At 34.0% G+C, this 15,717-nt stretch overlaps 1 protein-coding gene across 7 annotated transcripts in view; it reads right to left on the bottom strand.

The window, feature by feature from the left end:
- The window catches only part of CNTN5 (contactin 5), a 1,075,732-nt gene that overhangs the window by 424,808 nt on the left and 635,207 nt on the right, over positions 1-15,717 (bottom strand). For all 7 annotated transcript variants that reach the window (XM_081799059.1, XM_081799056.1, XM_081799055.1 and 4 more), the window contains 2 exons: positions 14,146-14,269; positions 13,843-14,018 (listed from right to left, as the gene is read on the bottom strand). In XM_081799059.1, coding sequence (XP_081655185.1) covers positions 13,843-14,018; positions 14,146-14,269 — 300 coding nt within the window. The remainder of the gene's footprint in view (positions 1-13,842; positions 14,019-14,145; positions 14,270-15,717) is intronic.

The following is a 15,717-nucleotide window of genomic DNA, read 5'->3' as shown; positions in this document are numbered from 1 at the left end:
TGCTCACCCGGCCTGTGACCGCGCGTTTCTATCTTTGGCACCCGACCCTGGGTGGAGTCTCCAAACCCAGCAGATCCCTGCGGTGCACTCCCGCGCAGCTCCTCCCGGGGGAGGAAGGTGAGTCTCCCCAGATCTGCCGCTTGTTGGGTCCCTGCTGGAGGAGCAGTGGCCCGACTGTGCTGCGGATGACGGTTTATGGCAACCCCGAGCTGAGAGCCCGTGCCTGGGCTCCGCCTCTGCAGCCGGCTTCCCTGCTCTGTTACCTGGGAGCTCTGCCACACTCAGGCACCCCCGGTCTTTCTGTGACCCTGAGGGTCCTGAGACCACACTGTCCCGGAGGGTTCCACCCCCCGCTTAGCCACCAGAGTGACGTCCCTCAGCGGAGCAGACTTTTAAAAGTTCTGATTTTGTGCTCTGCGGCTCTATCACTTGCCAGAAGCGGCCGAGGGAGGCCTCTCCCCCGCCGTCTATCCTCCCGAATATCGCCTCGGATTCACTTCTCTGCACGTCCTACCTTCCAGAAAGTGGTCGCTTTTCTGATGAGAGAGTTGTTGCTCTTCTTTTCTTCGATCTCCTGTTGGGTTTGTAGGTGTTCAGAATGGTTTGATCCCTATCCAGCTGAATTCCTGAGAGGAGACGGAATCCAGGTCTCCTACTCCTCCGCCATCTTGCTCCGCCCCCGAATTTAGAATTTTTTTAAATAAACATGCTAGTTCCATCTCAGCAATTATATTATTTGTTTTTTGTGAATTTAATTACTGTTTGTGAAATTCCATAAATTATAATTTAAATGTCTGTTACAGTTATGATTTCTTAGATGAATGATTTACTATGTTTATGAAAACAGAATTGATATTAATCACCTCATTTGATCTTCTTACTGACAATTTATAGACATATTTTTAGTTGTTTTGTCATGACAGATGTAATCCTTTTAAAATACCATCTAATTTCTTGTGAACTACTATGGAAGGCAATTCTCTAAATTCATCTACCTATTAAGAATTGGGAGGCAAATACTTTTTATTTAATTTTTTCAAGATTCTAAAAATATTAATTATATTAAATATTAAATTATGTTAAATATTTCTGGATCTTTTGACATGAATTATAGTAGTGGCATTCGGTAGACACACTAATGTTGACAACTAAAATAAAATAACATTTACATATACATTCCTAAAGAATTTAACAGCAAGTTTTGTTGCTTAGTTTGACAAATTCTATCACTATTTCCTGACTCTAAGTTTACAATCCAATGAGACTAAAATGAATAGGAAATATTCATTGCATAGGAATAGAGAGATTTTGCTAGAATTCTAGAATCACTTTTAAAAAGTAAAGTTAGCTTTCTTCTATCTATGATCAGGGACATATCTGAAATTACTTTTATAAAAAGGTGACTTTTTAATATTTCTTTGGAATACCTTAGTTTGTATCAGACGTCTATTGCAATATGGAAGATATTACCAATAGTATGCACAATAATATGTAAAGAAATTACTAACTTTATTTTATTTTATTTTTTAATTTTATTATGTTATCTTAGTCATTAGTTTTTAATGTGGTGATCCACGATCCATTGTTTTTGTATAACACCCAGTGCTCCATGCAGTACGTGCCTTCCTTAATACCCATCACCGGGCTAACCCACCCCCAACTCCCCTCCCCTCTAAAACCCTGTTTGTTTCTCAGAGTCCATAGTCTCTCATGGTTCATCCCTCCCTCTGATTTCCCCCCTTTCATTTTTCCCTTCCTTCTCCTAATGTCCTCCATGCTATTCCTTATGTTCCGCAAATAAGTGAAACCATATGATAATTGACTTTCTCTGCTTGACTTATTTCACTTAGCATAATCTCCTCCAGTCCCATCCATGTTGATGTAAAAGTTGGGTATTTATCCTTTCTCATGGCTGAGTAATATTCCATTTTATACATGGAACCACATCTTCTTTATCCATTCATCTGTTAAAGGGCATCTCGGCTCTTTCCACAGTTTGGCTATGTTCGTAGCAGCAATGTCCACAATAGCCAAGAAATTACTAACTTTAAACTGGATATCAACACCTGTTTTGATATTAATATTAATTATATCCATTAATACCTCTACAGGTATTAATGTCCATTAATGTCCATTTATTAATAATATAACTACCCTGTGGGGCGCCTGAGTGGCTCAGTCGTTAAGCGTCTGCCTTCAGCTCAGGTCATGATCCCAGGGTCCTGGGATCAGGCCTCGCGTCGGGCTCCCCGCTCAGTGGGAAGCCTGCTTCTCCCTCTCCTACTCCCCCTGCTTGTGTTCCCTCTCTCGCTGTCTCTCTCTCTGTCAAATAAATAAATAAAATCTTTAAAAAAATAGTAATAATATAACTACTCTGTATATGGAGCTTTATAATTTATAAAATGTTTCTGCATAAATTGTATTACTCATTTTGATTTTCTGTTACACTTGTTAGAGAGGACTATGCATATACCTCTTAAAGAATCATTCTTCTCATAGGTCTCAGAAGGGGATTCTTTTTGAGCGTAGTGGCCATTGTGATGCTGAGGATATTCATTCATTCACTTACTCATTCTGCAAGTGTTTACTGAGTATTGGCTATGAACTTACATGTTTGAGGTTGGGTATTAAACTAAAGTAAATAAATAGATAAATGAGACATAAAATCTATCTTCAATGAATTCAGTCTTGTAGTCAGTGGTATGCTCAAGTTCAGAATGGCTCTTGGGAGCCAAGGTGATTGTCATAAATAGTTGTAATGCAATGTTAACAAGAAACAAATATAATAAAGAACATGTGAGATTATATACAAATACATATTTTATATATATTATATATATATTATACACACACACATATATACAGTGATATTTACAGAGAGAGACAGAGACAGAGAGGGTTGGGGGGAGGCTGATTGTTGAATGGTAGCCCCGCAGGCAGGTAGACTGTCACATGTAACAAGAATGAAATGCTCTTAGGACAGTGCATCTAGTTCGCTATAGCCTGAGTAATAGAGAAGAAGCTGGAAAAGCAGACCGAATCTAAATAATAAATGGCCTTGAGGCCATTTGTGGCAGTTTGCACTTTATTCTAGAATGGATTAGAAGACTTTAAATGTTTTAAGGACAGGCTGATCAGATTAATATTCCTTGGGTAGGAGGAAAAGACAAAGATAAAGAATAGTAACCTTTGTCTAAATACCTCCACATCCATTGAAACAGGCTTAATGGCTTAATGCCCCAGTAAACTCCATACTTGCCACTTAATTCCTGTCACATGAACAGAATGTAACCCTAACATAGAGAAGTCATCCTGGTCCCATCTTAGTTTAACCTTAGACGGTAACCCCATAAATATACTTGAGTATCTAATCTAACTTACAGACTAGGTTAAATGGCCAATGTCTGAGGGCATCTTAAACAAAGCTATGAAAAATGACAAGGGTATTTTAATATGAACCTCCAACACAGACTTATGCAGCATCATTTACAGTTTGAACAAGTCTCCATTGCAATAAAGAGGACTTTTATTAAAAAGATCCTGTTTCAGATACATAAGTAGACTTATTAGGATTTATAATGAGAAACCCCATGAATTTGCCTAAAGTACTAAATTTGACTCGAAACAAAAAACAAAAAATAAAAATGCTTTCTTTATTTATTTTAATAAAAACATAGCAGAAAACTCACATAGAATTTGGGGCCATGAATTCACAGGTGCTGAGGCCCTTCTGATCTATACATAGCTGACTAGTTGGTCTTGATTAGGGGTTATCCTCTTAGTTCCTCTCCTTTTCATTCTTTGTAGTGAGAAAAACATCAGCTAAACCTAATCATCATGTGATCCTTCCACTAGGTGTCACAAAATTATGGCAAGAATAAAGTGGTTCTACTTCTCTTAAGCTAAGAGTTGTATTTTATTGAAAAAAAATCAAGATTCTTGAGGATATGGAGTTAAAATTCAGGTTGAAAGGATCAGGAAAATATTTCTGGAAATTGTATAGCTCCCTGAGTGGTTTTAAGGTCCTTTACTTAAGATTGTAAGTCAAGATGTGAGAGTCTAAACTCTAAGTTTTATTTTTTTTTTAAGATTTTATTTATTTGAGAGAGAGAGGGAGAGATAGCACAAGCAGGAGGGAGTGGCAGGCAGAGGGAGAAGGAGAAGTAGGATCCCCCACAGAGCAGGAAGCCCAATGTGGGGCTTTATCCCAGGATCCCGGGATCATGACCTGAGCTGAAGGCAGTCTCCCAACCAACTGAGCTACCCAGAGGCCCCTCTAAATCTTACTTTAACTAGCATAGTATCTTACAGCACTTAGTATATTTTGTATGGCAAACTATTTCCCTAGAAGGAGATTAAAATCTAGAGAATACCTATAGCTTACTTGGAAAGGAGAAATTCATTTCACTAATTAGATTCTATTCTGTATTTTCAGAATCTTCTACACAGACTCTCTTCTATCTACCACCAAATACCACTATAATATCTTATATTTAAATGCCTTGGATTCTGATATCTGTCTCTATCATTACTAAAATTGGTTTTTAAAGGTCTCAAAGTCCAAACATTTTTTTTTTGAGTGTTACTTACAGCATTTGACAAGTGACAGTTGACACCTTAAAACTGAATGTCATTAAAAAAATAAAACTAAATGTCATTTGTACTTCACTCTATTTTCTTGGTTTTCTTCTGCATCTCTTAGCTTATTCCATTCTTGTCTCCTTCACTAACTCCTTTCTTTCTATCCTTCACTATCTTTCTACCAGAGAAATGTGTATATTCCAGAAGGTTAGGTCCTTAACTCTCTTTTCTTTCTAGTACAGTTTCTCTTGATGAAACATCATATTGATTTCATTGAGTCTGTCCTTGTGTTTTGTGGCCAGTTCTCACCTTTCACCTTTCCTAAGCACCAACCAATATTTTAAAATATTGTGTATTTTCTCCTGAAAGTCAAAATAAAATTACCTCCGCTTCTCCTTGTTACTTTATTATGTTACAGTATTATGGATTGTTCAATTGAATTGATCAAAGCTTAGAATCTTGATATCACTCTAATGTTTCCATATTTTTTACATTTCTACCCCCCATTCATTCAATCATTTGCAAATTCTCATTTATTTTAACTTCTTCCACAGACATCGATTATATTCAGTGCCTCAGGAATTCAAGTCCTTTTTACCTAGATTACTGAAATGACCTCCTAACTTGACTTTCACCATAGAGTTTTCTTGGATACATTTTCATAGAGCAGCCCTCTGATTTTCTCTGCTCACTCTTGAAGTGAATAGAGTGAATTACAAATTTCTTTGCAATTATGGTAAACCATCAGAGACTTATGCAGGGATGACATGGTGAGAATTATATTTTACATAGATAATTTCAGGAAAAACAATACAGAGAGATTTTATTGGGATTAGGGTAAGATGAAGAGAGATGTTAAGGAGAAGAAAATGTATGTAGGCAGGCATTTTTTCTGGTAGATCAGGAGGGAGATAATGAGTGTATGAACTCAGGAAATACATATGGAATGGAGAGATTTGTACTGATTTTGTTAGTGTTAAGGTCTATGAGAATACGCATTGTTCATTATAGGCTCCCTATACATATAGAACAATGCCCAAGAGAGAGAAGATACATGCATATAAATGTTCTATGAATAAAATAACTACATATGCTAAACAACAAAAAATGCAATGCATGATTAAGTATGGTATAGGATAGAAAAGGGCAGATTGTAAGCATAAAGTTTGAAGTTATATTTGAGTTGGAGGTGCTGTTTTATTATTTACTAGCCATGTGACTTTGGGAAAATAACTTGACATTCCTGAGCTTGCCTACGTTTTTCTTTTTCATTTATAAATTAAATCAATAATGCAACTCCCTTAATAAGGTTGATGTGAAGACTAAAGAGGGTAATGATGCATTAAATATACCTAACAGTTTTTGGCTTTTAAGTGTTCAGTAACTATTGCTGCTTATTCTTGCTATTGTTAAATTTATGTGTATACACATCTATACATCTATATCTATTTGTCCACCCATCCATCCATCCATATGAAGAGTAGCAGTGTTTAGCACTTGATATGGAAATGCAATCAAAGAAGAAGGCCTCCAGACTAGGTAATACATGTTCTGTGTTAACTTTTCCCTGAAAGAGTTTTTGTGGAATAAAATAATTTTAGAAATTAAACATATTCAATATCTGCCCCTTTGTTTATACTTTTTTTGTTTTATATTAGTATCTTTATAAATTATCCTGAGATGGAGCTGCTGTTTAATCAAATGAGATTTAAAACCTTTTTATACTGTTATGCCTTGGAATGTTTTGTGTGGGTAAAGAATCTCTAAAGACACTCTGCTAGGGGTTAGAGAATAATGGATTAGGTAAACAGGCTTGAACAGCAAGGGCCAGAGGATTTGTACATTCCTGATCTGGGCCTTTGTGGGTCGTTTTACATAATATGAATGAACACCTGCCTTTCTGCATTTTTAAAAACAAGAAGAAGAACAGTGAGATCCAAGTTCAAGCCAGGCAAATGGTCCATTTTGCTGGAGGGCATCTGTCACATATGGACAGAGTTATTCATGATTTCCATTAATAATGAAAATATGAGTTGGATAAATTTTAATAAATAAAATACAAAAGTGTTATGTTATAGAATTAAAGGTTTGAGGACAATCTGCCCCAGATTTCAAGTTTGATTAGTTCATTATAACTTCCCTTTAAAGCATAAACTTATGTATTTTTAATTAAAATTTTTTTTTTCTGTGATCTCAAAGAATCCATACTGTAGTCTGTAAAGGAGTCATATGCTCACAATTATTATATCTATTATGATCAGAAGACTTGCCCTTTTAAGATAAGATTTAAACCATATTCTTTGAGTAATGATTTTATAAAAGGAAAACATAGTTGTTTTATTTATAGAAAACAAAATTACAAAGTAATATCAACTTATTTTGTAATAAAATTAGATAATTTTACAACTAATAAAATTATCCATGACAATGTGATTCATTCAGGTTGATATTCAAATGATTTAATGAAGTTATTATGGACAAAATCTCATGGACTAATCAAATAAAGCTTTGGATATACTGTGGAGTTAGCAATTATTCAAATAATTTCATTAGGTATCAAATGCTAGTTAAATGTGGTTTTAAAGTCAAAGGTCAATTTTACTTTAAGTGAAGAAGTTTTGGAAAAGCTAGAGAAGTAATTTTTGAGTTTTATATAAAAATGAAAGGTTAAATTAAAGGGCTTAAATACAAAGTCTATAAAAATCATATAATCTCTCAAAGAGTTAAGGAGGTTATTTTAATCAACTGCTTCAAGGAAAACTAATGGAGCATTCTGCATCTAAATCATCTAAATGCCCTGAAAGGCAATATGTTCAAATTTAGGTATGAACTATCAATTTACCAGGGATGACATATGAAGATATTTTAAAGCAAGAGACAGCATGAGGAGATTTTATTCTTGATTCATTTTATGTTTGACTTACTATTTATTCTTGATTCATTTTATGTTTGACTTACTAGTATGAATTATTTCGAAGAATCCAAATTTTGGAGAGATTGCTATGAGCTTTGGATATCTGAAGGATGTTTGAAAAGTGTAGTGTCACATTATCAATTCCAAATTCTCATCAGCATGATAATAAGCTAATAGAGTGACAAAGTTTTATATGGTGTATTCTTGCTTGTCACTGAAGAGAAATTACTACACTAGGTGAGGAAATTATCCTCATGATGAACATAAGCTACAGGAATAAAGTATACTCTGTCAAAAATAATCACTATCAATGTTCTTGATAACCAGTAACAATCAGTACTAACAATAGTTATCCACCTTTGTGTTTATTTCTTTCTTTCTGAAGTTAAAAAATAATTCACAGACATGACTTCTCTACATCACTAATTTTTACTATAACCTTATGAGGTATATATTTATTAATGCTAAAGTATATTATTAACATTAACTATGCTGAACCACATTTATAAATATTCATTTAGGGAGAACTTAAAATAAAAGATCCTCATGGTAGACATTTAGACATATAAAGGATAGGTTAAAAGGGGAAAATGAGCAAGACTGAAGCAGCTTCTCATATCCATTAGTTGCTCAAATCAAAATTTAAAAAAATTAAAAATGAATGAAGTGAATAGTTTCATGATTAAAATCCAGTTACATTTAAAGAATTGGTTTGGTTTTATGTCAAGCTAATTAAACTTGCTATTGAACTGATGTAGGAATATTGTTAAGATCTCTATATAACCCTCGAATGAGAAATTTCAATGAGAATTAAATGTCAAGAAAAGAGTTTCTTCTTTTAAGGAACTCAGGGGAAATTAGAGTCCTTTAAATGTCTGTATTTTTCCTTTTGCTCTGACTGCTGGAAGTCCCAAGGAAATATTTATGTCTTGGCCACAATAATTATGAGACATTATGGCCTACACTATCTTGACCTCTTATTATGAAATGTCTTTTTATCTGGTGCTGTATTTATTTATTTACATATTTACCTTTTAAGCATAATTTTATATAGCAAGTCAAATAAATACCCTTTGGAATGAGATTGAGATAAAATATATTAGTAAAATAAAATAATTATTATATAAATATACATTTGCTATTTCATATTTTTTAATATATTGGGTGACAAGTGAAGAGGAACAAAACTTTAAAAGAAACCAAATTTATTTTACATTTAATTTTTCCACACATTGCTATATCACCAGGTAAAGATGCCAATACCCACTTCTTTATCACCATTCCTTTCAAAAACCAGGATCTATGATGACATTGTCAGCTACTGATAATAGTCACAGTTATCTTGTCCTGTCTCAAGTTCATTTAGAAAATTTAGCTCTCCAGGTTCTAACCATAGATTATCCAATAAATTATGAGGAATGAAGTTTATTAAAAGAGGAAATATGAAAATAAGAAAAAACAATTACATACAAAAGCTAGTATATATATCCCAAAATTATTAGTATATATCCCAAAATTTCAGATCTAAAAAGAGACCTGGTAATTCTTAAACTTCCATAAGAAAAATTGGCAAGTGGCTCATTAACTAAATTTGAACAATAAGAAATGCAGAATGATTACATACTTATTTTTATTGCTAATATTTATTTTTGTTATATCATATAGATGTTAATAAAGTGATTATAAAATGGAGGTTGATGAAGCAAATATATAAAAACTTTTGAGAAATTACAATATAATTAGAGTTTGAGAGAGAAGTTGAAAATCAAAGAGTATATCAAAGTGAATACAATACATATTTATATTAGAATAGAGAAAGATTGAGCACTATTAGAGTTAAATAAGAGTTATCATCTACAAAATGGATTTACATTTTATTTATTTATTTTTAAAGATATATTTATTTATTTAAGAATGAGAGAGGGAGAATGCAAGCAGGGCGAGGGGCAGAAGTAGAGGGAGACAAGCAGACTCCCCACTGAGCTGGGAGCCTGATGCAGGGTTAGATCTCAGGATCCTGAGATCATGACCTGAGCTGAAATCAAGAGTCAGACGCTTAACCAATTGAGCCACCGAGGCTCTCCTGGATTTGTGTGTTTTTGTTTGTTTGTTTAAATTTATATTAGAGAGAGAGAGAGAGAGCAAGAGAGGGGGAAGGAGCAGAGGGAGAGGGAGAAGCAGACTTCCCGCTGAGCAGGCAGCCTGACATGGAGTTCCATCCCAGGACAGAGATCACGACCCAAGCCAAAGGTGGACGCTTAACTGACTGAGCCACCCAGGAGCCCCTGGATTTATGTTTTATAACATAACAACTCATATGTTGGTTATGAGGATGAAATGAGTTAATGTATTTTAAAACACTTGGAGTACTGCCACATAAAATTGTTCAATGGATATAAGCTACTTGAGGCCCTAAAAAAAGGATGTTCTTTTTAAAGTCTATTTTACTAAAATGGTTTAGTAATACTGTCTTCCTACCCATTATCATAACTTATTTGGAACAGTCTTTTTTGTTTTTTTTGGAACAGTCTTATATGCACCTCTAGAGTCTAGATTTTAGCTTTCCGTAAAATTGTGCATTGTGGTCAATGAAAAGTAGCTGAACTTGATTGACTTGGGATGTGGGTAGGGGATCAAAATATTATTAATGGAAAGTTAGAATATTTTAAAATATATTTCTGGTTGGGGCGCTTGGGTAGCTTCATCAGTTGAGTGTCCATCTCTTGATTTTGGCTTAGGTCATGATCTCAAGATCCTAGGATCAAGCCCTGCCATCAGGCTCCATGTTCAGCGGGGAGTCTGCCTGAGGATTCTCTCTCTCTCTCCCTCTGCCCCTCGCCCTGCTCATGCTCTCTCTCTAATATAAATAAATAAATCTTTAAAAATATATTTATAAAGTTCTGGTTAATAAGAGGACAAAGAAGCTAACATTAAGTGAGTCCCAATAGCCAAATTGTGACAGTTTGCATATATATAACTAAGTTGAATCTGCAAAATCTCATATGATTCTAATACTCAGAATCAGAAAGTTTAATATGATGCATATGTGTATAATATAAATATGTAATTTCCAAGCAAAAAGTAAAGTGACTCTAATAGGATATGTTTAAATTTTATTTTCTTTATTGGTAATAGGATTGTTACTATATGGATATCTTGAGTCTTCAATTAAATATGTATATATTTATAAAATATAGATTAGTACTTTTTTCCATGAATATAATTAGGGGAGACTCCCCTGGCATTTATTTAACACTGTCCAATAAGTCTTAGAATCACATCATTTTAAGCAAATATGTCATATTCCAAAAGGTAAAGCCTATGTGAAAGCTATAGATTTAGTGTTATTGATATAACAAAAATAATGTTCAAATTATAAAAGAGGACACATCTGTTAAACAGGTCTCACATTTGAAAGGAGCAACCAAAATTGGATTGACTTATAACTCAGAAATGAACTCCAGATTAGGTAATATGAGGCTCTTTAGAAAGGATCATTTTAGAAGATCACAATAGAACTACACAGTGTAGAAGACATATCTGATGAATTTGTGGGTTATATATGATGAAACTGATGTATAAAAGGTAAAAATATTTATATAACAAAAACTGAGTAAAGCATAAAAGTATACCTCAAGAATAAGTACAAGACAGTTTACTTATAAGTATGAATAAAAATTTTGTAATCAATTTGATAATTTGTAACTTTTGCCTAATTTTATGACATTTAAAATGTTTAACAGAATTATGTATTAGATTTGAATATTTAATTTGATTACATAGGTTTTGATAATTATTTAAATTTATTAAATGTATTAGTTTTATTTTTTCCCATGGCTGAAAAAAATAGTTTTAAAATACTAGTTGTATATTTAAATTTTTATATAAATAGTGGCTGATAGGTATAAAAGATTAATGATTTCAGCTTTAAAACGTATAAAGAGTGATGAACATTCCTCTACCTGCAAAAACCCTTTAAACATTAAACATTCTATAAACAATAAGTAGTGAGTACATTATCTATCTAGCTATGAAGCTAGACATAGAAAATCATGATGTAAAGGAAAGTTGCCACCAAGTTTTTAATCTTATCTTACCTTTGTATCCTTTCACTTCCTTTTAGAAGCTCCTTTTTTTCTTTCCAAGTTCCTAGCTCAATTTTCCTCCAATCACAAAAGTACCTTGACTCCTAGAATCCCATAATACCCATGCTCATATCCAAGTACACTAGAAAGCAAGTTGATGGAGTCTTCATTCTCCTCTCTACCACCTATATTTATTTGCAACCCCCCCCCCCACCAAAGATCTTCTGGAAAAAAGACAGAGCTAAACCTAAAGGACTTAATTTTCTAATTTTATCAAACGGACATAATGGCATCTAGGTGATGGAGTAATTTTGAGGCAGAAGTGGCCTTCCCTATGTAAGTGACTGCTTCAACCTGGCACATTATGTGCTCTTATGTATATATATGGCCTTCAGAACACAGTTGAGTCAGGTGGGGTGGGGATGGGTAACGGCAGGGTCATAAGATGCCACCAATGAATGCATATATATATTAACCCTTATGTTAAGTTAAAAATAAAGCAAATATTGCTCTAGTCTAAGTTCAGGACACTTGATATGGAATAAGTAAGATAGGGCTTTCCTTGCCTAGTCATTGAACTGTAACTGCTGGGGTGCCAATGTGCTCACTGCAGGTGGGGGTGAGTATCTGATCATTGTGAATGGTCTTTGCAGAAATTCTAGGATGACACAGTCACACAGTCACATTGGATCTTCCAGTAAGTAGATTTCTGCTCTGAAGCATACAGAAAACTTTGCATATTTTGTCTCCACTGGTGATTTGGAGGAGAACAATTGATATATAAGCTATTATGAATTGGTGTTCTTGTGTCAGATAGTATAGACCGAAGAGAAAGGTATAAGCCACTTTGTATTCATACATCATATTCTCTGGATTTGCTGTCTCTGTCTTTTTTTTTTTTTTAATTTTATTCATCCATTCATAAGAGACAGAGAGAGAGAGGCAGAGGGAAAAGCAGGCTCCCCGCTGAGCAGGGAGCCCAATGCGGGACTCGATCCCAAGATCCTGGGATCATGACCCGAGCCGAAGGCAGACGCTTAACCATCTGAGCCACCCAGGTGCCCCATGGATTTGTTGTCTCTGTCTTGAAAAGACTACTCTACAGAGGAGCCATTAGGAGGGCTGTTTGTTTATTAGGTTACTCTTTTAATGTGCATGATGAAAAAGTATTAGGTTCTGTGTTACACCACATAATATTTTCTAAAATAAAAGGAGTATATTCAGGTTACTATCTTGGTATGTTTGGTGTATGTAGAGTCCTGCCTGAACTCCTTAGCCAAATTTATTTTAAAAGATAATATTTAGATTTTTCTGGGACCTAGCTCTGAATCCATTATCATTCCTTTATTCTTTCCTTTTTCCTTTACACTCCTATAATAGGATGTCTGGATTCTGGGCTAATTAGAAATAATACATGATGAAGATTATATAGAGAAAAATCAATTATTTCATTCTTCAGGATGTAATTTTAAATTAAAAATCATTTTGTGATAAATTATATACCCAATATAAGTAACATTTAAATTATTAACACAAAGATTCCTACCCTCCTATTTTTTAGATATTGTAATCCTCAAGAATTTATATTCAAGTAGGATTCTTTACTGAGGAATGATACTGTTTGTTTTGTGGTTTTTTTTTTTTTTTTTTACTCAGTAGCCTATCCTCAATTTGGTGTAAGTCTTCATCATAAGTTAAATAATTTCACAAGTTTTAAGAACTCAATACACATAGTTAATTAGATAAATGATCTATTTTAGAAAATATAGATTCTAGTATGTATGTTTGATTATATGTATGTATCTTTTTTCTAATTAAAAAATTGGGGCATCTGGGTGGAAAATTACAGTTGGAATCTGAAACATTAGCATTTCAGAGGCGTTTCTTTAGTTTCCTGACTAAGCAGAATTTTTAGAATATATGATCTTATGCCCAAAAGAATCTATAGCAAATTTTGACTACAATAAACAGTAGAAAAGTAAAAGCAGATAAGTAGATGTTTTAAAATGTGGAGGAAAAGAATTCATGAATAGTATTTTTAACCTCCCAGATTAGTATGTTGGGTTTATTTGAAGAGGGCAAACATTTCAGGGAGTTTCAAAGTATCTTAGAAAGGAACACATTGTTTATATAGTTCTAATCTTTACCAAGATTTTACCACTATATTAAAATTTGGGGTCTTATTAAGCTTTTGCCAAACTGTAAAATTATATGTATACATACTATATACAGATACATGAAGAAAATATATACTTTACTCACAGGCAAATTGAAGTATGGCTTCTCTACTAAGAATACTTCCAAAAGTATTGGCTGCTAAACACTGATAATGACCAGAATCCTTTGCTTCACTTGGATTGCTTATAATGAAGGTCCCGTCTATCAAACTGTAACGATAATCACTTTCCAAATCTATTTCTGTTCCATTTCGAAGCCATCTTTGGAAAAATCAGAAGACAAATATGTAAAAATTACTTGAGGTATTATAATACTCCCTGGGAATGTCAGAATCTCATTGAAGGGAATTTTTAGACTTGAGAAAAATGATTAGCAGTGAACTTTTACCTGTAACTGGAAACTGGGTTGCCACGAGCTTCACAATTCAATGCTACTTTCTTTTCATCAGAATCAGTCGGGAAAATTATATCATCTGGTTCTTGTACAAACACTGGCCCATAGTCCACACTTTCTGTAAGGACCAAAAAGGACACACTTTAAAATTTCTAAAAATATCGAAACTTTTTCTCCATTATTTTCATATTTAAAATTTTTCTTTTTCCTTTTACTCAACAGGCATATTACCAAAAGAAAGTAACAACAAGCAAATTACTTTATTTCAGTAAATTAGAGACCTACCCAAAATTTTTTAATTGACTAAGATTTCTTTTAAAAATATGAAAACAACAAATATCTCAAACGTTGGTGTTGTACACCCTCTACCTGCCACTCCCCCTACGTGTGTTCTCTCTCCATCAAATAAATAAACAAAATCTTAAAAAAAAAACCTAAAAGTTAGTAAAACTCTTAGAATGTTAAAAATAATATACAATAAATAAAAAGTCATGAATTACTATTGTGTTGCTACTTGGGAACTACAGATATGAAAACATTGGTCCTCATGTATTCTCTGTCCATTCATTTCTTCACTCATTTAATCAAGGACTATTTATTCTTAAAAATGCTAGAGTGTAAAGGATAAATTATGTAATGCAAATAAATATATTCTCAAAGAATAAAAGAGACATGTCCTTAAAAAAGTCAAATAACTGAATAAAAATATCAAAACTGCATAAAATTAAGTGTTCATCAGCAGGTAAACAATGTAAATAAGGAGATCATTATAATGTCTCCCTAGATTCTAAACTTGCCCTTTAGAGTGAAATCCTCTTTTAAACAATTGCTTCTGTGTCCATTTTTCTTTTTCTTTTTTTTTTTTTAAAGATTTTATTTATTTATTTGACAGAGAGAGAGACAGCGAGAGAGGGAACACAAGGAGGGGGAGTGGGAGAGGGAGAAGCAGGCTTCCTGCCGAGCAGGGAGCCCGATGCGGGGCTCGATCCCAGGACCCTGGGATCATGACCTGAGCCAAAGGCAGACAGACGCTTAACGACTGAGCCACCCAGGCACCCCTGTGTCCATTTTTCTCAAAGATTAGGTCCAATGCCAGACCCCAACCCTCTCTACCTGCTAGTTAGCTCTAATTTATGGCCTTGTCTAGTTTATTCATGTAATGTGACCTAAGTGTATCAGTAATATAATCTAAAATATCAGCCTATCATGTCAAGCATAATTACAAAAAATGCACTTTAAATGATCATTAATATATATTTTTTAAATTCTTATTGTTATGTTAATCACCATACATTACATCATTAGTTTTTGATGTAGTGTTCCATGATTCATTGTTTGTGCATAACACCCAGTGCTCCATGCAGAATGTGCCCTCTTTAAACCCATCACCAGGCTAACCCATCCTCCCACCCCCCTCCCCTCTAGAACCCTCAGTTTGTTTTTCAGAGTCCATCGTCTCTCATGGTTCATCTCCCCCTCCGATATCCCCCCCTTCATTCTTCCCCTCCTGCTATCTTCTTTTTTTTTTTTCTTAACATATATTGCATTATTTGTTTCAGAGGTACA

Source organism: Leptonychotes weddellii, chromosome 11 (assembly GCF_054177405.1).
Source record: "Leptonychotes weddellii isolate Sample4059 chromosome 11, ASM5417740v2, whole genome shotgun sequence".
Lineage (NCBI taxonomy): Eukaryota > Metazoa > Chordata > Mammalia > Carnivora > Phocidae > Leptonychotes > Leptonychotes weddellii.
The sequence above is the reverse complement of the archived record's forward strand: the minus strand, read 5'-3'. Positions and strand labels throughout refer to the sequence as shown.